This window comes from Dipodomys spectabilis, unplaced genomic scaffold, assembly GCF_019054845.1.
Source record: "Dipodomys spectabilis isolate Male_0828 unplaced genomic scaffold, ASM1905484v1 ptg000067l, whole genome shotgun sequence".
NCBI lineage: Eukaryota > Metazoa > Chordata > Mammalia > Rodentia > Heteromyidae > Dipodomys > Dipodomys spectabilis.
The window spans coordinates 3477898-3501853 of NW_024870744.1; the positions used below are offsets into that span (position 1 = coordinate 3477898).

The 23956-nt window shown below is 48.0% G+C and overlaps 2 protein-coding genes across 6 annotated transcripts in view; one reads left to right on the top strand and one right to left on the bottom strand.

Annotated features, from left to right (window-relative positions):
* Positions 1-135: 135 nt before the first annotated feature.
* On the bottom strand, positions 136-8862 carry CUNH9orf78 (chromosome unknown C9orf78 homolog). Its single transcript, XM_042681032.1, has 9 exons — positions 8724-8862; positions 8382-8441; positions 6891-6942; positions 6716-6786; positions 4572-4649; positions 3083-3280; positions 1301-1437; positions 1077-1175; positions 136-723 (listed from the first exon to the last, which is right to left on the bottom strand). The coding sequence occupies exons 1-9, from the start codon at positions 8804-8806 to the stop codon at positions 632-634; spliced, it is 870 nt and encodes a 289-aa protein (XP_042536966.1). The 5' UTR covers positions 8807-8862; the 3' UTR covers positions 136-631.
* A 157-nt stretch (positions 8863-9019) lies between these two features.
* Positions 9020-23956, top strand: part of Usp20 (ubiquitin specific peptidase 20) — a 40837-nt gene continuing 25900 nt past the window's right edge. For 2 of the 5 annotated variants that reach the window (XM_042681028.1, XM_042681029.1), the window contains exons 1-2: positions 9020-9079; positions 20760-20881. The gene's annotated coding sequence lies outside the window, so the exon portion shown is untranslated. The remainder of the gene's footprint in view (positions 9080-20759; positions 20882-23956) is intronic. The other 3 variants (XM_042681026.1, XM_042681027.1, XM_042681030.1) reach the window with 2 other exon arrangements.

Below are 23956 nucleotides of genomic sequence, written 5' to 3' on the forward strand. Positions count from 1 at the left end.
CTCAAGGACAGTGCCCAGGCCCAGAGTTCAAGCCCTACGACCGACAACACACAAAAACCATGAAGTCCACAACCATCTATCAACCACGAGCACCTGCTAGTTCTGCTCCAGAACAAACTGAAGAGGAAGTCAATGTATTTACAAAGAAAATTTAATAATGTAAAGAAGAGTTTGCCCCCAAATATGAAAACAACACATGGTTTCCTTTCAATAGGTAACACATTTAGTTCTTGAAAAATCCAGTGGGAAATGGAGTGGTCGGGCAGGTCTGTTATTCGGCACTAGCGAGGCAGAGGCAGAAGGCCTGCAAGTTCTAGGCCAGCCTGGGATACACAGGGAAACGAAAACAAACACAGAGTCCAGCAGGCAGGGAGCAGTGCTCTGAGTCTACCTGGGATTGTCCACAGCTATTGGGCAGCTGCTGTCCAGGAGATCTTGTTTTGGGGAATGTGCCATGGGTGCATACATATATACACTCCCTTATGCTTTGGGCGTGTGCACAGGACGCACATATGTACATCCCCCTTTATGTTTCGGGTGTGTGACAGGGTGCACACACACACACACACACACCCTTAATGCTTCGGGTGTGTGCACACAGGTGCAGTGCAATGCAACCTTCGCTTCAACGTCAGTACCTCCTGTTCATCTTCTTGAACTTCTCATAGTGGTAGTCATCCGTGGCCTTCTCGTTGGCAGGACGCTTCCGGTTCGGAGGGGACCCTGAGAAGGAGAGCAGAGAGGCCACTGCTGCCCTGGAATTGGCCAGGAGACCACATTCTCCCCAGAGCCCGGAAGGAAGCGCAGGAAGGTGTCAGGAAAGAACTCTGTATAAGCACCTTTCAACTGGCCTGTGCTGTTTCTACCATGCTCAAAAAGCAAGTGCAGAGGAAAGCTCTGTTACCACCCCATTTTATAGATGAGGAAATCGAGGTTTGGAAAGAAGACATGGGATCCTAGTCCACATCATCAGCTGGAACCCAGACGCCCAGCCCCCAAAACTAGGCTCCACCCCTGCCCAGCCCCAACCCGCCTCATAGCCCCCCAAGGCTGTCCGGCCCAACAGCTGCTCTTACGCTCAGGCTCTGGCTTCTCCGTGTCCCCCACGCGCAAGGGCCGTGCTTTGGGCTCTTCTTTGTTTCTTCGTATGGGAGCGTTGAGCTCCTCGTGATAAACTGGACAAAGAGAGCAGGCGGCACATCAGAGAGAGTGGAGCTCAGCCCCCCTCCCCCGGGCGCGGCATCAGAGAGAGTGGAGCTCAGCCCCTCCCCAGGTGCGGCGGCCTCCCCAGGGCGCTTACACCTGTTGTGCTGCACATAATTCACAGCCATGTTGGTGGGCACGAAGGACGTCTCACTGTCCTTCTTCTTGTCCTGCTGCTCTGCCAGCAGGCGGGCCTTGGCGTCCTCCGTGGAAATTATGTTTTTGATTTTAGCGCTGCCAGAAGGAACCACAACCCAGGTTAGCTCACTGCGGCTTCGCTATGCAGATGGGCTGACCAGGGAGCCTAGATACCTGCTTAAGGAAACACTGATCTGTCCTAGGATACAGCTCACTCCTAAACTTCTTTATGCCCTCTTCCCCCCACCCCACCCCCGCTTTTTTCCTCTTGAACCTATGATCGTCCAGCCACAGGCTCCTGAGAGCTGAGGTGACAGGTGTGTGCCACCATGCCAAGCCCCCTGGTCACTTTCTTTTTCTTTTTGGTCAGTTGTGGGGCTTGATCTTAGGGCCTGGACACTGCCCCTGAGGCTCTTTATGCTCAAGGCAAGCTCTCTACCACTTGAGGCATAGTGCCACTCCTATGGTCACATTCTTTTTTTTTTGTTGGTTGTGGGGCTTGAACTCTGGGCCTGGGCGCTGTCCCTCAGCTCTTCAGCACAAGGCTAGTGCTCTACAGCTTAAGCCACAGTGCCACTTCTGGTTTTCTAGTGGTTTATTAAAGAGTCCTGCCCAGGCTGGCTTTGAACCATGATCCTCAAATCTCAACCTCCTGAGTAGCTAGGATTACAGTCACATTCTTATGGCTAGCTCATAGCTATGGCAGGACAAGACTTGTTCTCTTTGCATTAAGAAGAAATCCAGCCTGCGAGTGTAACTCAGTAGATCACTTGACTAGAATGTGTGAGGCCCTGAGTTCAATTCACAGAAATCAGATTGCCCAAGGCTCCAGGCTAGTTATACCAAAAAGGAGGCAAGAACCCAGAAGTGTCTGGATTTCTCTGGACACAGCGATGGCTCAAGCCCTTAAAGCAGGGGTAGCTAAGGTTAAAGGAGGCCATGGGGTGTGTGTGTGGGGGGAATTGGAGCAGGGCTTCTTTCAGGCTCTGCCAGGATAACAGTGAGGGAGGGGCCTCGTCAGCTGTGCTCAGCTCAGGGCGCTTCTGCTCCTGCTCTTAGTGTTTAGGTCCCTGAGGGGTCAACTACTAGACCAAGCCTCCTGAAAAGCCCTGGCAACAACCTGCTAGAAGGAATCCAATTCACGTCAGTAGGTTTTTCAAGAATACAGGTAAGAGACAGTCTTCATCATGTGTGTGTGTGTGTGTGTGTGTGTAACTGGGGATGGGAAACAGGGCCTTTCAAGGTGCTGTACCACTGAGCCATAACCCAGCCCAGCCCAGTTCCCCATAACCTTCCCCACCCCTCCCCTCGGTTATGGGGCTTGCTCAGGGTTTGGTAACTGTCCCTAAGCTTTTTTGAGCATTCTACCACAGCACCACTTCCTGTTTCTGGTGGCTCATTAGCAATAAGAGCCTTGAGGACTTTCCTGCCTAGGCTGGCTTTTAACTTCCATCCCCTGATCTCAGCCTCCTGAGTAGGATTAGAGGCTTGCTGTGTTTGATTTGTTTTGGTGCTGGTGCTATACCTTTCGAATGACACCTCTACTTTTCTGGTGGTTAACTGGAGATAGCAGTCTCTTACATTTGTCTGCCTAGGCTGGCTTCAAACCATAATCCTCAGATCTCAGCCTCCTGGGACTGAGAAGTTAGGATGACAGGTGTCAGTCACCCCTGCCCGGCCCCATAGTTAAAAACTGAGAAGCAGGGAGGGCAGAGGGGCCAGGTAGCGCAGTGGCGCGTACTCGATGCCCAGGTCCACCTCAGGGATGCCACTGAGCATCTGGTTGGACAGCATCTCCTCCGTCTTCTTGGCTGAGGAGACTCGGATGTTCTCTGGAAGCTCATAGAGGCAGTCCTCGGCATTCTTCGGCTTTACTTTCTGTTCCTCATGCTCCACGATCCCTTTCCTCTTCTTCAGCTCTGTCTCGATGTACTTCATCCTGACAAGAGAAAGCCCAGGCTCAGCGAGGGCAGGAAGCCCCTGCAGGCACCTTGGAGTCAGCTCCCAGCACCGGCCCACTGGCCTGTGATGGCTCACGAGGGAATTTTCATTAGTCCATGGAGAATGAGAAAATAAAAGTAATGGGTTTATTTTGTTGTGGCTTTGGTTTTTGAGACAGGTAGTCTATGCTAGTATTAAACTCAGATCCTCGTGCCTAAGCTTCCTGAGTGCTGGGATTTGCCCAACTTAATTTTTTTTTATTTGGTCATGGGGCTTGAGTTCTGGGCCTGGGCACTATCCCTGAGCTCTTCGGCTCAAGGTGAGCGCTCTACCACTTGAGCCACAGCGCCACTTCCAGTTTTCTGTTGGTTAATTAGAGGTAAGAGTCTCACAGCCTTTCTTGCTGGCTTTGAACCATAATCCTCTCAGTTCTCAGTCTCCTGAGTAGCTAGGATTACAGGTGTGAGCCATGGGTGCCCAGCTTTAAGTTTTTGTCAAATTACTAATTTTCAACTTAAAAGTACCCAACACAGAAGGTTATGCCCTACTAATCTACTGGCATCGTGAAATGTAAGGTTCTTTTTTTTTTGGGTCCGGTCGTGGGGCCTGAACTCTGGGCCTGGGCGCTGTCCCTCAGCTCTTCAGCTCAAGGCTAGCGCTCTACCACTTGAGCCACAGCGCCACTTCCGGCTTTTTTTCTTTTTGCTTATGTGGTGCTGAGGAATCGAACCCAGGGCCTCAGGCATGCGAGGCAAGCGCTCTACCACTGAGCCACCTTCCCAGCCCCAATGTAAGATTCTTTGAAGTAAAAAAGATGGTCGTTCCGTCTCTTGAAGTCTCTCCAGGGCGTCGCTACGCAGCCCTGGCTGGCCTCAAATTCCTAGTTCTCTTGTCTCAGCCCCTGAGTGCAGGGGTTACAGGGGTGCACAGTCACACCGGTTTTCTAAAAGGTCTTATTGGAAGATCGGAGGGGTTAAGTCCATGTGTATCCCTGGGGAAATGTCATTCATCTTGATCAAGATCAAAGGGCTGGGCTGTGGCTCAAGGTGGGGCAATTTGCCTACCAGGTACAAGGCCTTGAGTTCAATCTTCTCTCAAAAAAAAGAAATTCAAACCCCCAAACCACCATTTTCAAGGACTTTTAAGAGGTTTTCAAATTTCTCAGGTCTGAGAGGCAGTGAGGGGGTGGAGGTCAGCTTGTACATCTCCCAGAAGACCCCAGGAGAGTCATGTGACAAGAGATCCTCCTATGTGGACTGGAGCCCAGCCTCTCAGACTGGCTGACTTACATGTCTGCGTCCTCGTCCCTCCGGTTGGTCTCAGCAGAAAACGACGTCCCCAAGTGTAGGTCCTCCTCTTCGCTGACCCTGTAAGGAGAAGGCAGTGAAGCAAGGCTGCCAGGCTGCAGCTTCAAGGAAGCCAGATACAAAGGATCTCACATCCCGTTCATGACTGTGAGTAGAAAAACTCTAGGAATAAATGTATCTAAACTGTTGGCCTCTGGCAATGCCTCTGCTGAATGAGGGGTTATATTTCTTTGGTAAACTCTGAAGTATTTGGCTGAATTAGTATTAATATTATTGTTGTTGGTCGTGGGGCTTGACCTCTGGGGCTGGGCGCTGTCCTTGCACTCTTCAGCTCAAGGCAAGTGCTTGAGCCACAGAGGCACTTCCAGTTTTCTAGTGGTTTATTGGAGACTTTCCTGCCCAGGCTGTCTTTGAACCATGAACCTCAGATCTCAGCCCCCTGAGTAGTTAGGATTACAGGCGTGAGCCACCTGCGCCCGCTGAATTATTTTTGTTATTGATTTTATATGAAACTTCCCCATTGGCCTTTAAGAGTAGGCAGAGTACAAAAGGCATCTCTCACTCAGCCGAGTGAGCTATCAGTCCTTGCTTCCTTTCTTTTTTCTTTTCTTTTTTTTAATAGGTTTTATTTTGTTTTTGTGCCCATACTGGGGCTTGAACTCAGTGCCTGGTTACTGTCCCTTACCTTTTTTGTTCAAGACTGACACTCTACCATTTTAGCTACAGCTCTGATTCTATCTTTTCTGCTGGTTAATTGGAGGTAAAGAGTCTCTCAGATCTGTCTATTTGGGCTGGCTTGGAAACTCAATCCTCAGATCTCAGCCTCCTGAATAGCTAGATTACAGATGTGACCCACCAGTGTCTTGATTAAACAGTCTGTTTTTGAGAATGAAAGTTGAAGTCTTTAAGTTGAGTACTCATAGTTCATGCTTGTAATCCTAGCTACTATGGAGGCTGAGATCTGAGGATCACAGTTCAAAGCCAGCCCAGGCAAGAAAATCCATGAGCCTCTTATGTCCAATTAACCACCAAAAAGCTGCAAGTGGAGCTATGGTACAAGTGCTAGAGTGCTAGCGTTGAGCAAAAAACAAAACAAAAGGGGCTGGGAAGGTGGCTCAGTGGCAGAGCGCTTGCCTTGCATGCCTGAGGCCCTGGGTTCGATTCCTCAGCACCACATAAAGAAAAAAGCCAGAAGTGGCGCTGTGGCTCAAGTGGTAGAGCGTTAGCCTTGAGCTGCAGAGCTGAGGGACAGCGCCCAGGCCCAGAGTTCAGGCCCCACGACCGGAACCCAAAAAAAAAAACAAAAACAAAAGAAAAATGCACACAAACTCAGGGACTGCAACCGCGCTCTGAGTTCAAGGCCTATTACTGGCACAAATAAACTAAAATAAAATAAAACATTGAAGCCTTAGAATAATCCACAAGCTTCATGGAAGCATTAGTACCATTCCAAAATACTAAGCCATTTGGAAATCAAAGTCTTTGGAAGAAAATAGGAATGTATACATATCCCTATTACTCCTGTACCAATTTTCTTTAATAAAGTCAAAAGTGTTTTCTTTTTTTCTTTTTGGGTCCGGTCGTGGGACCTGAACTCTGGGCCTGGGCGCTGTCCCTTAGCTCTTCAGCTCAAGGCTAGCGCTCTACCACTTGAGCCACAGCGCCACTTCCGGCTTTTTTCTTTTTGCTTATGTGGTGCTGAGGAATCGAACCCAGGGCCTCATGCATGCAAGGCAAGCGCTCTACCACTGAGACACCTTCCCAGCCCTCAAAAGTGTTTTCTATCTAGTTATAATACTTGTTTTTTGTTTTTGTTTTGGCCAGTCCTGGGGCTTAGACTCAGGGCCTGGGCACTGTCTCTGTGCTCAAGGCTAGCACAATGCCACTTGAGCCACAGCTCCAATTCTGGCTTTTTCTGTGTATGTGGTACTAAGGAATTGAACCCAGGCTTCATGCATGCTAGGCAAGCACTCTACCACTGAGCCACCTTCCCAGTCCCTACCTGTTGTTTTAACAACACACTGCAAAGCACAACCATGACTTGTGGACATTGCATCAGAGGTAGACTTGCCTGCCCAGCTCTGAGGGTTCTGGGGAGCCTGTATCTATGCCTACCAGGTACTTACTTATCTTTGCCCCTTTCCTTCAGTTTCTTCATGTCCACCATGCCACCTGTCTTCATCTGGAAGGGATCGTCCTGCAGAAAGCAGACACGCAGATTAGGCAGTAGAATTACTATTATTTCTAAAGAAAGCACAATTGCCCACACAATAGTAGGTACCAGGAGGGTCCCATACTCACCACCAGAGTAGTCTCTTCTTGTACCTTCTCTCCCACCAGCAGGGCAGCAGCACTGAGCAAAACAAAAAGAAATGACAAAATTTAAAGTTGAAAAAGAACACAGGAAGTTTGAAGGTTGCAATTTTAATTCAAGGGCTAGATTTGAGATAGGCAGAAAAGCCAGCTGCAAAAGCCACAAGAATAAAATAAGCTGGGTGCTGGTAACTATGCCTATAATCCTAACTACTCAGGAGGCTAAAGTCTGAGGATGAAGGTTCCAAGCCATTTTGGGAAGACAAATCTGAGAGACTCATAGTGACTTGAAAAAAAAAAAGCAGAGAATAAAACTGCTTATAAAATTGCTCAGCTGGCCGGGCGCTGGTGGCTCCCGCCTGTAATCCTAGCTACTCAGGAGGCTGAAATCTGAGCATCGCGGTTCAAAGCCAGCCCAGGCAGGAGACTGTGAGACTCCTATCTCCAATAAACCACCAGAAAACCGGAAGTGGCGCTGTAGCTCAAGTGGTAGAGCGCTCACCTTGACCTGAAGAGCTGAGGGACAGTGCCCAGGCCCAGAGTTCAAGCCCCACGACCGACAAAAAAAAAAAAAAAAAATTGCTCAGCTGGAGCCAGGCACTCGTGGCTCACGCCTAAAATCCTAGCTACTCAGGAGGCTGAGATCTGAGGATCGAGGTTCAAAGCCAGCTTGGGCAGGAAAGTCCATGAGACTCTTATCTCCAATAAATCACTAGAAAAAAAAACTGAAGTGCTGCTGTGGCTCAAGCGGTAGACCACTGGCCTTGAGCTGAAGAGCAAAGAGACAGCGCCCAAGCCCAGAGTTCAAGCCTCACAACTTACAAAAAAAAAAAAACACCAAACCAATTCTCAGCTGGGAGCCAGTGGCTCACGCCTGTAATCCTAGCTACTCAGAAAGCTGAGATCTGAGAATCGTGGTTTAAAGCCAGCCCGGGCAGGAAAATGTGTGAGACTCATCTCCAATTAACCACTAGAAAACCTGAAGTGGTTCTGTGGCTCAAGTAGTAGAGCGCTAGCTTTGAGCTGAAGAGTTCAGGGAAAGTGCCCAGGCCGAGTTCAAGCCCTAAAACCGACAAAAACCCAATCAAAAACAATGTTCATAATCTCTGAAAAAGAGAAGAGATGTTGGAAAGAACATTAAATGTTAGCATTTTTTGCCTCTGGATGAAAAAGAAACATGGGTGCTATTTTTCTTTTCGATTGTACTCTTCTGAATTTTCCAACTCATACCAGTCGACCTGTACTTTACAATGAATCCCATACAATAAAAACTCGGGTGATGTTTCTGTATGTCCGGAGCACCCTCCAAGATCACCAGGCTCAAAGTATGTCGTGGTTAAAAGTTTGCCAAGAACCCTCTTAGGGCGATAGTGTATCAAGAGGAAGGGATGTGTCTAAAGAGAGATTCATGGCCGAGGCCCAAGTTGGGGAGTAGTTCTGTCCTCGCCCCCATCCTTATTCTCCGGCTGCGGTACCCACCTCACCCCATTGGGCCTCTTCCTCAAGTTCTGCACTTCTCGGGTCTCCTCCAGCTTCAACCTGAAAAGCGGGGCGAGGGCAATGCACGCAGGTTGAGAGCTCCTCCGCAGAGCCCAGAATCAACGTCCAGTGTCGCAGGTGCCCCCTTGCACAGCTGCCAGCACCGCGGTCCGCGGCGCCGGGCATTTCCGGCAGTCAGATCCGTGCGCGTCCCGGGACACCGGGCCCCAGTGAGGCCGGGGGCGGAGGCATCGTCCCGGGAGCCTCAAAGCGACAACCCCAGCTCACGGGTACGGCATCCCCGGCCAGTCGCGGCCCACGACAGCCCCTCCCCAAACGCACCGAACCTCCTCTGAATCCTGTTCATCTTCTTCCGACTCCGAGTCGGCCCGCCGGCGGCGGAAGATCTTCCCGGTGACCGGCATCGTGAGAACGGCCCCGCGGTCCAGCCGCCGAGCCCCTGTGCTGTGGCCCGCGCCTCTTCCGGCGCACAGCAGTGCTGTCAGAGCGCCGGCCCCGCCCCACCCCGCCCGGCCCCGCCCCGGCAGGCCCCGCCCCCGCCCTGGCGTCGGCCTCTTCCGATTGGACGAGCGAGAGGGACGGGGAGGGGCGCGGCTGAGCCGAGCCCCGCGACCCTCCGCGACGCGGCGGAGGGCGCGCTTGACTGACAGGCGGCGCCGGCGCGGTTGCGATGGCAGGTGAGTTCCGGGCCGCCGCCGGCTGTTTCAGGGGACCCAGGCCTCTCCTAGCGGGGACGGCTCCGTCCCGCCGCAGGCTGCTGAGGCCTGACTCGGCCAGGTGCGCCGAAGGCCTCGGCCAGGTGAGCGGAGTCCGGGCCGCCCTGGCCGCCCTGCTCCGCTCGGGTGGCGTCCGGGGGCGGAGGCCTTCGGGGCTCAGCGCCCCGCTTCCAGACCCTGGGCGGCTCACGCACGGGGCCGGCGGCCCTCACCGCTGCCGGGCCCGACACGCGCCGGAGGCGTGAGCGTAGCCTCTGGGGCCCTGACGGGCATTTTCTTTAATGAGGGGACAAAAGACGATCGCTTCTCAGCCGGGGTGAATCTCAGCCCGCGCGGCCCCGGCCCGGCCCGGCGGCCTCCGCCACTTCTGCCCGGGACCGAGGGCGCCTGGCTGGGATTGAGAGCCGTGGCTCCCATCGGGCTGCCGGCCGGCCGCCTCCCAGCCCCTCCTCGGGCCTTGTTTCCTTCCCTTTTGCTAAGAACGACATGTCACTCGGTCCTGGGCACCTTCCACCCCTAAAATGTTGCCAGGATGCGATGTACTTGGAAATCGGCTATCAGCAAACCCCTAGGAAACTGAATAAGTGCATCAACAGTGGCCCTGGGGACTTTTAGCAATCCCTGAAGCAATAGTTTCCTTTTCTCTATGGGGGGCAGAGGGGGACTCTGTCCAAAAACAAAAAGTATTGCTTTATTCTAAGCTTTATTCTCCGTGAATTCTCCCAGCAATCCTATGATGTAGATTCGATTGATTCTCATTTTTGCAGATGAGGCTTACTGAGGCTCGCAAAAGCAGTGTGTTCCCCAGGTTATCCAGCTGTGAGGTGGAGCAGGGGTCGGTGACAGGTCTGTCGCAAGTCACTGGTACACTGGCTTCAGGCAGCCAGTGCTGCTGTTCTTACAGCTTGCCGGTGGGGGAGGGGCAGATGGAGAATTTTCTGGAAGACTATTCTAAAGCTGGGCAGCGTTTCTGGAGTGACTTGCTTTTTTGTGTCTGTTCTTTTTCCTTTATCTTTTTTTTTTTTTTTCTGGTAGTTAATTGAAGATAAAGAGTCACGCCGATTTTGGAGGGGGGGGAACCTGGGCTGGCTTTGATCTTGAGACCTCAGCCTCCTGAGAAGCTAGGAATTACAGGCATGAGCTCACCTCTTTCTTGGACAGATATAGATACAGATAGTGGGACTTTCTGCAACTGTCTTTTGTCCTTGGTCAGAAAGCCAGATACAGAAGTGGAAGTGTGATTCAAGTGGTAGAGCATCAACCTTGAGCAAAACTGCCAACTGAAAGCAGTAGCCCTGAGTTCATGCTCCGCTACTGACTCCCCCCCCCCCCCCAAAAAAAAATCAAGATATGCAAAGTGTCAAAGTCTTGTCCTCTGCAGATTGTTTCAGCCAAACATGACGTTTGCTGGACTCCATGTGCCCCTGCACAGAGGAGAGGCTCCGTGAGAATTTTTGCACAGTCCCAAGGACTTGTGTCCACAGCTATCAGTCTCTCCAAAGTGGCTTTGAATTTGCCAGAGTAGCAACACTCCCTTTGGTGTACCACACTTGGTGGTACTATGCCGTGTTTAAGAAAAAGGTCAGAGGGCCGAGAGTATTCTAGACTACCCTCATGTGAGATCTCCAGAAAGACATACATGGTATAAATATACTACCCTCCTTTCCGCCCCTCCCCACAAAGCCAGAGTGCCCTATGACGCCCACATCCTGTGCTATGACAGATCAAGTGGAGTCTTGTTCAGCAAAGGTGATATTGAAAAAGTGCCAGCTGGGACTTGGCAATAGCTGGCTGGGCCAAGGACTAGTTCCTACTCCCATCTTGCTGGACCGATTCTCCAAAGGAACCTCTAAGAAATTTAGGTTGTGCTCAGTTCAAAGATGCATCTTACATTTTAATGTTGTTTGAGAGTTTGGTTGGTGCTGGGTTGGCTTGTTAGCTCCTTTGAGAACTAAATGCAGCAGTGGCATGTTGCAGGGCTCTAGAAGCTATTATCAAAATCTGGATAAAGCCAGGTGCTGGTGGTTCACACCTGTAATCCCAGCTACTCAGGAGGCTGAGATCTGAGGATTCCAATTCAAAGCCAGCCCAGGCAGGAAAGTCCATGAGACTCTTATCTCCAATTAACCACCAGAAAACCAGAAGTAGAGTGGTGGCTTAAAGTGACAGAGTGCTAGCCTTGAGAAAAAAGTTGCTCAGGGACCGTGCCCAGGCTCAGAGTTCAAGCCCCAGGACTGGGAAAAAAAAAAAAAAGAGCTCAGGGACAACCCTTAGGCCCCTGAGTTCAAGCACCATGACTGACAAAAAGAAAAAAAAAATCTGCATGGATTTGGAATCCAGCAGAAGTGATGCAGTTCTCTGCTCACTCACAGCAAGCACTCAATAAATGCTCTTTGGGCTAATGTCTTCTTTGAGAGATGTTTTCTGGCATTTACTATGTAAGTTAGGCCCTGTGTTAAAGATTCCTATTCTAATGTAAGTGTTCCCTATTCTAGTGCTTATATTATAATAACTTAAAGTTTGAAGGTGACAAGTGCTTTGGAAAAAAAAGTAGACTGCAGGGAGTTGGTTGGGGAAGGAGTGGCAAGTTGCAAGTTTAAGTTAGTATATTCTAGTTTGTGATCTACTTGGTGCTGTCACAGACAGTGCAGTGTATCAACTTAAAGGCCCTGGGCCCAAGTCCCTGTTCTGCCAGCTTGCCAGGTGCATCTGGCTGGCAGCCTTTCCTGCCGTGGAGTCCCTGCTCTGCCATCTAGTAGCTCTGTGAGCTTTGGCATGAACCTCTGACCTTCAGCTGTTTGGAGATTTTAGGCGATTTACAGATTTACACTGGAACTTTGGGTATGTATGTGTGCATGTGTGCTCATGCGTGGTGGAGGGTAGGGGTCCTGGGCCTAGGTGCTGTCCCTGAGGTGTTTTTTTTTTTTTTTTTTTTTTTTTTATTGTAAAGCTACTATACAGAGGGTCACAGTTACATGAGTGAGGTTATGAGTACACTTCCTCTTGAACATTGTTACCCCCTCCATTGTTTTCCCCCTACCATCCCCTCCCTCCCTCCCTTCCCCGAGGTTCTTTTTTTTTTTTTTTTTTTTGATTGTGATTAAATGATTACATAATTTCAAAGTCACAAGTTCATTCTAACTTCCCTGGAGCAAATTGTCTACCACAGTCTGTAATATATAACAGTGTTCACATGTTATATACCATATTTGTGATCAGCAGCATGAGGATATTTAGTAGTGGTTCAACCAGATGAGCGGGAGTTCTTTGTTTCTTAAGTCCTGTTAGTTTTGTCGTATCACTAACCTTTTGGATTTAGCATCCACTTATGAGGGAGACCATGTACCGTTTGTCTCTTCGTTCTTGGCTTACCTCGCTCAACATGATTCCTTCTAGCTCCATCCATTTCCCTGCAAATGCCATTATTTTGTCATTTCTAATGGCTGCATAATATTCCATTGTGTATAGATACCACAATTTTTGGATCCATTCATCTGTGGTGGGGCACCTAGGTTGTTTCCATATCCTAGCTATTGCGAACAGTGCTGCAATAAACATGGAGGTGCACGTGTCCTTGTATATTGGTTCCTGTTGTTCAGGGTAGATGCCTAGAAGTGGTATGACTGGGTCGTAAGGGAGGTCAATCTTTAGCTTTCTAAGGACCCTCCAGACTGCTTTCCAAAGTGGTTGTATAAGTGTACATTCCCACCAGCAGTGTAATAGGGTTCCTCTTTCTCCACATCCCCTCCAGCATTTGTCGTTGGCTGATTTGTGGATGTGGGACATTCTGACTGGGGTAAGGTGGTATCTCAGGGTTGTCTTTATTTGCATTTCCTTCACCACCAGGGATGATGAACATTTCCTCATGTGTTTCTTTGCCATTTTTATTTCTTCATTTGAGAAGTCCCTCTTTAGTTCCCTTGCCCATTTAGTAATTGGTTTGTTAGGTTTGGGAGGGATTAGTTTCTTGAGTTCCCTGTATATACAGGATGTTAACCCCTTGTCTGATATATTGCTGGTAAATATTTTTTCCCAATTAGTTGGTTGTCTTTCTAGCTTAGTTGCGATAGATTTAGCTGTGCAGAAGCTTTTTATTTTAAGGTAGTCCCATTTGTCGAGTCTCTCTCCAACTTGTTGTGACCCTGGGACTCTGTTCAGGAAGTTCCTTCCTGTGCCTATTAGTTCAAGTGTCTCTCCTACTCTGTCCTGCAGTAGTTTCAGAGATTCAGGTTTAATGTTAAGGTCTTTAATCCATTTTGAGTTGATGTTGGTGCATGGTGATAGGCTGGGGTCCACTTTTAGTTTTCTGCATGTGGCTGCCCAGTTTTCCCAGCACCAGCGGTTGAAGAGGCTGTGTTTCTTCCATTGTATGTCTTTGGCTCCTTTGTCGAATATCAGCTGGCTGTAGGCCTGTGGATTTATATCTGGATCTTCTATTCTGTTCCATTGGTCTTCGGGTCTGTTTTTGTGCCAGTACCATGCTGTCTTTGTGATTATAGCTCTGTAGTAGAGTTTGAAGTTCGGCATGGATAGCCCTCCCATATTGTCTTTATCCCCTAGAATTGTTTTGGCTATTCTAGGTCTTTTGTTGTTCCATATAAATTTTTGGACTGTTTTCTGTATTTCAGTGATGTACGTCATTGGGATTTTAATAGGAATTGCATTGAATTTGTATATTAATTTTGGAAGTATCACCATCTTTACTATATTAAGTCGGCCTATCCAGGAGCATGGGAGGTCTTTCCATTTCCTAGTGTCTTCTGCAATTTCTTTCTTTAACTTTTTATAGTTCTCATTAAATAGTTCTTTTACATCTTTGGTTAGGTTAATTCCTAAATATTTTATTTTTTGGGAGGTTATTGTGAATGGGGTTGCTCCCTTTATTTCCCTCTCTTCCTGTGCGTTATCAGTGTATAGGAAGGCAACTGATTTTTGTGGGTTTATTTTGTATCCTGCTATTTTGCCGAAGTGACTTATGATTTCTAAAAGTTTGGGGATGGAGTTTTTGGGATCGTGGAGGTATAGTATCATGTCGTCTGCAAAAAGGGATAGTTTCACTTCTTCTTTCCCTATGCGGATCCCTTTAATGTCTTTTTCTTGCCTTATTGCCCTGGCTAAGGGTTCTAGGACTATGTTGAAGAGGAGTGGAGACAGTGGACATCCTTGCCTTGTTCCTGTTTTTAGGAGGATTGGTTGTAGCTTTTCCCCATTAAGTATAATATTGGCTATTGGTCTGTCATAAATGGCTTTTATTGTTTTTAGAAATGTTCCTTCTATTCCTATTTTCTCCAGAGCTTTTAGCATGAATGAATGTTGAATTTTATCAAAGGCCTTTTCTGCATCTGTGGCGATAATCATGTGATTCTTGACCTTGGCTCTGTTGATATGCTGGATTACATTTATTGACTTACGTATGTTAAACCATCCCTGTGTCTCTGGGATGAAGCCTACCTGATCATAGTGTATTATTTTTTTTATGTGTTTCTGGATTCTGTTAGCTAGAATCTTGTTAAGGATCTTTGCATCTGTGTTCATCAAGGAGATTGGCCTGTAATTCTCCTTTTTGGTTGGGTCTTTGCCTGGTTTGGGGATGAGTGTGATATTGGCTTCGTAGAATGAGTTTGGGATAGCTCCCTCCTTCTCTGTTTCTCTGAAGAGCTTGAGGAGTATGGGTATTAGTTCTTCTTTAAAGGTCTTATAGAATTCTGCTGTGAATCCATCTGGTCCTGGGCTTTTTTTTGTTGGAAGACTTTTGATAGCTTCCTGTATCTCATTATAGGATATTGGCTTATTTAATTGGTTAACTTCTTCTTTGCTCAGTTTGGGTAACTTGTATTTCTCTAAAAATGCATCCATTTCCGCCAGATTTTCTTCCTTTAGAGAGTATAGCTTTTGAAAGTAGTCTGTTAGAATTGTTTGGATATCTTGGGTACGTGTTGTGATGTTTCCCGTGGCATCCCTAATCCTATTAATATGGGTTTCCTCTCTTCTTTTTTTAATTAATCTTGCCAACGGGCCATCAATTTTGTTTATTTTTTCAAAGAACCAGCTTTTTGTTTGGTTTATTTTGGTTATGGTTTTCTGATTTTCTAATTGGTTAATCTCTGCTCTCAATTTGGTTATCTGGCTTCGTCTAGTAGCTTTAGGTCCCATTTTTTCTTGTTTTTCTAGCTGTTTTAGTTGCAACATGAGATTATTTACTTGGTCTGTCTCCATTCTCTTGATGTGGGCACTGAGGGCAATAAATTTGCCCCTCAGGACTGCTTTTGCTGTGTCCCACAAGTTTCTTTGTGAGGTGTTTTCATTTTCATTGAGTTCTAGGAAATGCTTTATTTCTTCTCTGATCTCTTCTGTTACCCAGGCCTTGTTAAGGAGTGTGCTGTTCAATTTCCATGTATTAGAGAAATTTCTGCGGTATGCTTTGTTATTGAGAGCTAGCTTGATTCCACTGTGGTCAGATAGGATACAGGGGATTATGTCGATCCCTTTGTATTTGCTTAAGTTCCTTGAATGAACTATGATATGGTCTATTTTGGAGAAAGTTCCATGAGCTGCTGAGAAGAATGTGTACTGTGTTGTTTTAGGGTGAAATACTCGGTAGATGTCAGTTAATTCCGCTTGAAGTATGGCCTCACTTAATTCGGTAGCTTCTTTGCCAATCCTCTGGTTGGTAGACCTGTCCTTTGGTGAGAGTGGCGTGTTAAAGTCTCCTAGTATTATCGTATTGGGATCTATTTTATTCTGTAAGTTTGAGAGCATTTGTTTAACATATCTGGGTGCACCGATATTTGGGGCATATAAGTTGATGATGGTTATATCCTCCTCTTGGATTGTTCCCTTTATTAATATGTAATGTCCGTCCTTGTCTTTCTGTACTGATTTTAATGAAAAGTTTATTTTGTCAGATATCAGGATAGCTACACCTGCTTTCTTATTGGGGGAATTTGATTGGTAGATCCTTTTCCACCCCTTCACTCTGAGTTTGTTTGTATGTTTGGCTGAGAGGTGGGTCTCCTGAAGGCAACAGATGGATGGGTCTTGTTTTCTGATCCAGTCCTCAGTTCGTTTTCTTTTAATTGGCGAATTCAGCCCATTTATATTAAGAGAAAGTATAGAGAGATGCATTGTTGTCCCTGCCATTCCGTTTTCCTAAGTTTTTCTTCTTTCCTTTCCTCCTGTGCTTGCTCAGTTAGACTTTGAGTAATGCCTGTTTGGGGCAGGTCCCAGTTCCTGGTTGCTTTCTTCAGGTTGTGTCCCCCCTCTTAGAATTCTTTGTAATGCTGGCTTAATGTTTATGTATTCATTTAGTTTTTCTTTGCTATTAAAAGTTTTCAGTTCTCCATCGAATGTGAATGCTAGCTTTGCCGGGTATATCAGTCTGGGTTGGCAGTTATTGGCTCTCAGGGCTCGTATGGTGCTTTCCCAGGCTTTTCTTGCATTCATTGTTTGTGTGGAGAGATCTGCAGTGATTCTAATTTTTTTCCCGTTGTAGTATAGCTCCTTCTTCATTTTTGCTGCATGCAGGATTGTTTCCTTATTATTCAGATCCATCATTGTTACTATTATGTGCCTAGAAGTGTTTCTCCTGGGATCTTGCTTGTTGGGTGTTCGATAAGCTTTTGTGATGTAGTTAAGATGGTCGTTTTTGAGGTGGGGAAAATTTTCATTGACTATCTTGTTAAATAGGTGTTGCATTCCCTTGCTCTGGAATTCCTCACCTTCGTCCACTCCGATTATGCGAAGGTTAAATTTTTTAGCATTATCTGCTTGCTCTTGAATTTCCCTTTGGTTTAATTTGAGTGATTTTTCCATATCTGTCACTTTTTGGTCCAGTTGGTGTATTCTGTCTTCTGTATCTGACACTCTACCTTCCATTTCATTCACTCTGTTGACCGTGGCTTCTATTGTGGTTTGCATGATGGAAATGGATCCCTTTATGGATTCAATGTTGGTTCTCAGAGTACTGATCTCACCTCTCAATGAGGTGATATCAGTATGCATTACCTCTAATTTGGCGTTTATCTCACTTCTTACTGAGGTTTGTGCAGCTTCTATTTTTGCATCCAATTTTTGTTTGATATCCTGTATATCTTTTGATAGTTCATCCTTGTGCTCTTTCAATTTCTGATCCATTTCTCGCTTTATTTCTTGAGTCATTGCCTCCAGCAACCCTTGGATGTAGTTTTTGTCTTCCATTCCTGCTTTGCTCCCACTGGGGCTCTCCCCTGCGTGGCTGCTGGCTTTTGAGGTGAGCTTGCTGTCCTGGGTAGTGGTAAACCTTGTGATTTTTCTCTGTGATTTTCGCATGGGGGTTCAGGAGACTGCTCTTCAATCTTGTTTTGGTGTGTCTGTCTTTGCTTGGTTGCTGATTCTCTATTGGTAGAGAGAGTCTGTGTCTGATCTGGATTCTGTTGGGAGCCTATTTCCAGCTGCTATTCACTTAGGATTCTCAGCTCTCTGCTGTAGCAATTCCCGCCTTTGGAAGGGTTGAGCAGCCTAGACTGCTTGTGTTTGCTCCTGCGGGTGCTCTTGGGAAGATCAGATGCTCTGGATGCACTCTCCCAAATACTGGAGTCTGCTATGGGCTCCTGATGTGTTTTTGTTTGTTTTGGGCTGGTTGTGGGCTTGAACTCTAGGTTTGGGTGCTGTCCCTCAGCTCTTCAGCTCAGGGCTGGCACCCTACCATTTGAGCCACAGCCCCACTTCTGACCCTTTTTGCTTTGTTCAGGCGCCGGTCCCCTGGCCTGGTTCCGGCCCCAGCCTGGAGCGCGCTCGTTAGGCCTGTGCTAATGTGTATACCACCTTGGTTATGCAGCCTGGAGGACACAGTTCAAATTTCTTCTACTGTTGGTAGTCTTGACCCAGGGGCACTGTTCCTGGCTTGAGCATTTAAGCTCCCTTCCCGGGGCGCTCTTGCTCTGGCCTTGCCAGCAGAGTGTGCTCCACCGGCTGGTGGGGCTCTCGAACAGTTCCCAGTTTTAGTGGGTCCTGTGGTCCGGGTGTTGGGGTAGGGAGTCTAGGTCAGGGTCTGGGGATTCCCTCCAGCTCTGGTCTCCCTTGATGGATTCCCTGTCCCCTGATGGGTACTCACCCTGTAGGTCGTCAGTTGTTGTTGCAGTCCGTCAGTTGTTGTTGCAGTCCGAGTTCAGTTGGGGTGGTTGCGGGCTGGGTTGGGCGGCCCCCCGCCGGGTCGTTGCGGTCGCGACAGGTCCCTTTGTGGCGCTGCTGGTGCCGGGCGGCTTTGGCGGGATGGAGCCTCTCCGCTCCGGTGGAGAGTGATGGGTGGGGTGGGATCCTCCTGGAGACTCCCGGCTGGTAGGTTTCTCTGTTCCTGGCGATCCGCTGTTCTGCAATCCGGTACCTGGTGATCTGCAAGCAGCCCCCTGTGTCTCTGTGGCTCCGGCAGCCCCCGCCGGGCCGGCTGGCCAGCGGCTTGGCGCACTGCCGCGCGGCCAGTAAAGGTTGGGGGAGGGGTCTTCGCTCTTCTCTGTTCTGAAATTCTTCTTTTCCTCTCTTTCTTTTTTTGTTATTTTCCACCTCTGGTTTTTCTCTGAGTGTTCGTCTTTTTGTTGTTGTCGGTCTCTTGGGGAGATTAAAGGTTGGAACTCGAACTCTCTTTTTGGTTGGAGAGAGCTGTGGCGTTTCCCTACTGCCCCGTCGCCATCTTGAGAACTCTCCCCCCTGAGGTGTTTTTGCTCCAGTCTAGTGCTCTGCCATTTGAACCACAGCTCCACTTCTGGCTTTTTGCTGGTTAATTGGAGAGAGGAGTCTCCTGGACTTTCCTGCCCAGGCTAGTTTTGAACTGCTGCTCTCAGACCTCAGCCTCCTAAGAAGCTAGGATTTTCTCTACTTTTCAAGTTAGCAAGTCAGCAGCCTGGAAGAACACCTGGAGAAATATGAGAGTTGACAACCAATATTTGAAGACAGAAGAGTGACAGTTCTCTTTGGCTGCAGCCATGAGCCAGAGATCAATACGCAGAAAGTTCAGGAAAGCCTGTCTTCATTTATTATGTAGACAGAAACAGCCAGTGCTCTCCTTTGGGGAAGGGTGATTTCATTGTCAGTGACTGTGTGAAAAGTGGGTTTGGGCCACAGACCACTGGAATTTTGTGGAATGGAGCCCCATCTTAAGAAGATGAGGAGCCTGGGGACCTAGCTCAGTGGTAGAGTGCTTGTTAACGTGGGGGTGGGGAGGGAGGATTCCTAAATTTCTTTACATTCTAAGACTACAAGGACAGGCAGCGTGTAGATCACGCAGCCTGACTCAAAGAGGGTCTGATTTCAACTCCTAGATGGCAAGGCATCTAGATGCCTGGTCCTTGGTTTCCACTGTGTATACTACAAGTTTAAGCTTAGTCATTCCTAAGACTTGTAGGTTTCAATTTACTTCATTTATTTAGTTTTCATCAGGGTCTTGCTCTATGGCCGAGGGTGGTTGTGAATTCTGAGCTCTAGTGAACCTTCCTCCCTAGCCTTCCCAGAGCTGTGACTACAGGCATGTGCTGGAGTTGGAATAGGGGACCCTGTGTCCCCCAGGATAGCCTTCTGCCTAGCCTGTTTCCTAGGGTTCTTGGCCACTGGCCTTTATCAGCTACTTGGACAAGGCCTGGGCACTATCCCTTAGTTTAGTTTAGTTTCTTTTGTTGTTGTTGTTGATCATGGAGCTTGAACTCGGCCTGGGTGCTGTCCCTGAGCTCTTCAGCTCAAGGCAAGCATTCTGCCACTTGAGCTATAGTACCACTTCTGGTTTTCTGGTGGTTAATTGGAGATAAAAGTCTCATGGAGGCCAGGTGCTGGTGGCTCCCGCCTGTAATCCTAGCTACTCAGGAGGCTGAGATCTGGGGATCGCGGTTCAAAGCCAGCCTTGGCAGGAAAGTCCATAAGACTCTTATCTCCAATAAACCACAAGAAAACCGGAAGTGGCACTGTGGCTCAAGTGGTAGAGCGCTCGCCTTGAGCTGAAGAGCACAGGGACAGTGCCCAAGCCCACGACTGACCAAAAAAAAAACAACAAAAAACTCTAATGGACTTTGCTGCCCTGGCTGACTTTGAGCCGTGATCCTCAGATCTCAGCCTCCTGAGTAGCTAGGATTACAGGCTAGGATTACAGGCGTGAGCCACTGGCACCCTGTTCCCTTAGTTTTTTTCCTCAGTGCTGGCGCTCTACTACTTAAGCCATAACTCCTCCACTTCTAGCTCTTTGTTGGTTACTGGAGGTAAGAGTCTCAAGAACTTTGCTACCCAGGATGGCCCTGTTTCTTTCTCAAGCATTGATCATTTCTTTATGTTGTGAATATTCAAGACCTCGTCCTCTGGCTGTTTTGAAATATGCAATTACATCCTGTCCCCTGTGCTTATGAGAAGCCATTCCTCCTGCCCCGCAGCACCACTGTCTGCACCCGTTAATCCTTCCCCCGCGCCCCCTCCCCCAGGCTCTGGTGAGCACTGTTCTTTCTGCTCACAAGAAATCACAGCTACATGAGAATACGAGTACTTGTCTTTCTGTGCCTGACTCATCTCACTTAACCTCTTGTCCTCCCGTTCCATCATGGTGCTTACGCTGAATTATCTCCACACTTCCTTGATCTGTTCATCTGCGGCTGGATCCCTGGCCGGCTCCCCATCTGTCTGTGGGGAACAGAGCTGCTGTCAACATGGGAACCTGATGTCTCGCACATGCTCCCTCCTCTCTGTGGATGTGACCCAAGAGTGACACAGTGCTGGCTCAAGTTCTTCATATATTTTAGATACACGGTGCCAAGTGTAAGTATTGTAGGTGCCCTCCCAGTCCGTGCCTTGCCTTTTTGTTTCATTGCAGCATCTTTGGAAAATGTTTTAAGTTTTACAAAGTCCCATTAATCAGGATTTCCTTCTGTGATAAATGCCTTGGCCTATTTTGTGCCTTTGCCTATTCCAAAGTTGCAAAGATTTGTTTCCTGTATTTTTTTTCCTAGAAGTTTTAGAGTTCTTTTACAGTCTTTGATCCATTTCTAATAAACTTTTCTTTGTTTTGATTAAATTTTTTTTCTAGTTCTGGGGATTGAACTCAGGGCCCTGTACTTGCTGTCCCTTAGATTTTTTGCTCGAAGCTAGTACTCTACCACTTGAAACACAGTACCATTCTGGCTTTTTTGAGTAGTTTATTGGAGATAAGAGTCTCATAGGCTTTCCTGCCTGGACTGGCTTCAAACCACAATCCTCAGATCTCAGCTCCTGAGAACTAGGATTACAGGCATGAGCCAGCAGTACCCACTTTTTTTTTTTTTTTTTTGCAGGGGGAGGGGGATTCCGTGGTGGGGCCTGAACTCTGGGCCTGGGCACTGTCCCTCAGCTCTTCAGCTCAAGGCTAGTGCTCTACCACTTGAGCCATAGCCCCACTTCCAGCTTTTTCTGCTTATGTGGTACTGAGGAATCAAACCCAGGTACTCACGCATTCAAGGCAAGCACTCTACCACTGAGCCACCTTCCCAGCTCCCCCCCCCCCCTTTTTTTTAACTTTTGAGGCAGGGTCTGGCTATATAGCCCAAGTTGACCTCAAACTCAAGATCCTCCTTTCTTGGGTTCCTGAGTAGGGATTATAACCATATGTTACCATTATTTAGATTATTTACATTTAATTTATGGACAGAAAAATTCACTGTTCATCCTTCTTTTGTGGGGGATGGGAACCTGGTCCTGGGGCTTGAACTTGAACCTGAGTTTCCTCCCTGAGCTTTTGTGCTCAAGGCTAGTGCTCTGCCACAGCCACAGCTCTACTTCTGGCTTTGGAGATAAGTTTTACACTTTCCTACTCAGGCTGGCTTTGAATTGCAGTCCTCAGATCTCAGCCTCCTAAGTAGCTAGAATTACAGGTGTGAGCCATCAGTGCCTGGCTTTGTTCATCCTTTTTGATGGCTATGTAATACAGCAGCGTGTTGTACATTATTGTTCACGGTTTGTAGTTGTTCACAGATTACATTCCGTTTCTCATTTGGACAGTGCCACAGTGGCACTGATCAGTTATAATGCCACAGATCATTTACTTAGAGACAAGGTAACTTTCCTGACCCTTTGTTCTTCTTGCCTTATTTGAACTGCCTTCAGTAGGCCCAGTAGTGTGATGACTTACAGATGGCAGCCAAGGTCGCAGGTTGTCTGGTATGACACCTTAAGAATTTTTTTTTTTGGGGTCCGGTCATGGGGCCTGAACTCAGGGCCTGGGCGCTGTCCCTCAGCTCTTCAGCTCAAGGCTAGCACTCTACCACTTGAGCCACAGCGCCACTTCCGGCTTTTTTTCTTTTTGCTTATGTGGTGCTGGGGAATCAAACCCAGGGCCTCAGGCATGCAAGGCAAGCGCTCTACCACTGAGCCACCTTCCCAGCCCCTATAAGAATTTTTTTTTTTAAGAGATTGGGAAGAAAAAGAAGAAAAACCCCACTATATAACAAAGATTGTTGTAGCCCAAGACATTTACTATCTAGTCTCTTGTAAAATTTTACCAACCCCTTATTTATTTTTTACTTTTTTGTCGGTTGTGGGGCCTGAACTCTGGGCCTGGGCGCTGTCCCTCAGCTCTTCAGCTCAAGGCTAGTGCTCTACCACTTGAGCCACAGCATCACTTCTGGCTTTTTCTATTTATGTGGCACTGAGGAATTGAACCCAGGGCCTCATGCATGTGAGGCAAGCACTCTACCACTGAGCCACCTTCCCAGCCCTTAGCAACTCCTTATTTAGGACAAGAATCTATGCTGGGCAGGCCAGCCAGGTGATCGACTTGGCCAAAAACCTTAATCACTGTGGCCCTTGCCCTGCTTTTTCGGACATGAAATGGGGTAGTGAGAGCACATTGAGGGTTGTTAGCTACCAGGTGTTCCTCTCTGAAGATGCAAGAACTTGACTGTGATCTCTCCTGTGAATTGGGAGTGGGTCTGTCATAGCTTGCTGCCCAAGGTCAAGTGCCTGCCTTCTCTAGCCTCCAGGTGGAGAGGTGGGATGTGAGCCTAAAGACACTAGAAGAAACCACACCCTGGGCACCTGTGGCTCACACCTGTAATCCTAGCTATTCTGGAAGCTGAGATCTGAGGAGCAAGATTCAAAGCCAGCCTGCGCAGAAACAGTCCATAAGACTCTCTTTCTTGCTGTCTCTGTGCTCTTCAGCTCAAGGCTAGCGCTCTACCACTTGAACCACAGCGCCACTTCCAGTTTTCTGAGCGGTTTATTGGAGATAAGAGTCTCACTGATTTTCCTGCCTGGCTGGCTTTGAGTCGCAATCCTCAGCCTCTTGAGTAGGTGTGAGCCCGGGGAGACTCTTATTTCTAATTGCCCAATAAAAAGCCAGAAGTGGAGCTATGGCTCAAATGATAAGAGCACCAGCCTTGAACAAAAAGCTGAGGGACAGTGCCCTGGCCAAATTTAAGCCCTAGTACCAGATAGATAGATAGACAGACAGACAGATAGATAGATTGGTTCTATAAAAAGGAAAACATGCCCTGCTTATAATAGGGTTGGTAAAACCAGCCCAAGGTACTTGGCCTTGGCAGAAGTCTTAGAAAACCAGCTTGCCAGGCTTAGTGAGGTTTGGAATTTAGAACCTTGACTCCTGTCATTGTCATGGACTATTTTAAGTGTGACCTTCTAACTGCCCCTCCCTCTTGAACTATCCACAGCTGAGGGACTGTGGTGTGCCAGGGAAGGGGGGCAGGGGACACGTGGATGAACCTGATTGTGCTACAGCCTAGGGTTGTGCTGACTTGGGGCTCAGGGATTCGGGGTAGCACTGTGTCCTGGAGAGGCTTGCAGGATGATCAGAGGGGTCCCCAGGCCCGTGTGGAAGGGGCCTGGCCTTCCTGTCTATAGAGT

What these genes read in the sequence shown, in the direction of transcription:
- CUNH9orf78 (XM_042681032.1), bottom strand. Translation starts at nt 8,806, where the DNA reads ATGCCGGTCACCGGGAAGATCTTCCGCCGCCGGCGGGCCGACTCGGAG. An exon ending in AAGAAGAGACTACTCTGGTG is followed by an intron (nt 6,787 to 6,890) that starts GTGAGTATGGGA and finishes TGCTTTCTGCAG; the next exon opens with GACGATCCCTTCCAGATGAA. An exon ending in GGAGAAGCCAGAGCCTGAGC is followed by an intron (nt 724 to 1,076) that starts GTAAGAGCAGCT and finishes TCTCCTTCTCAG; the next exon opens with GGTCCCCTCCGAACCGGAAG.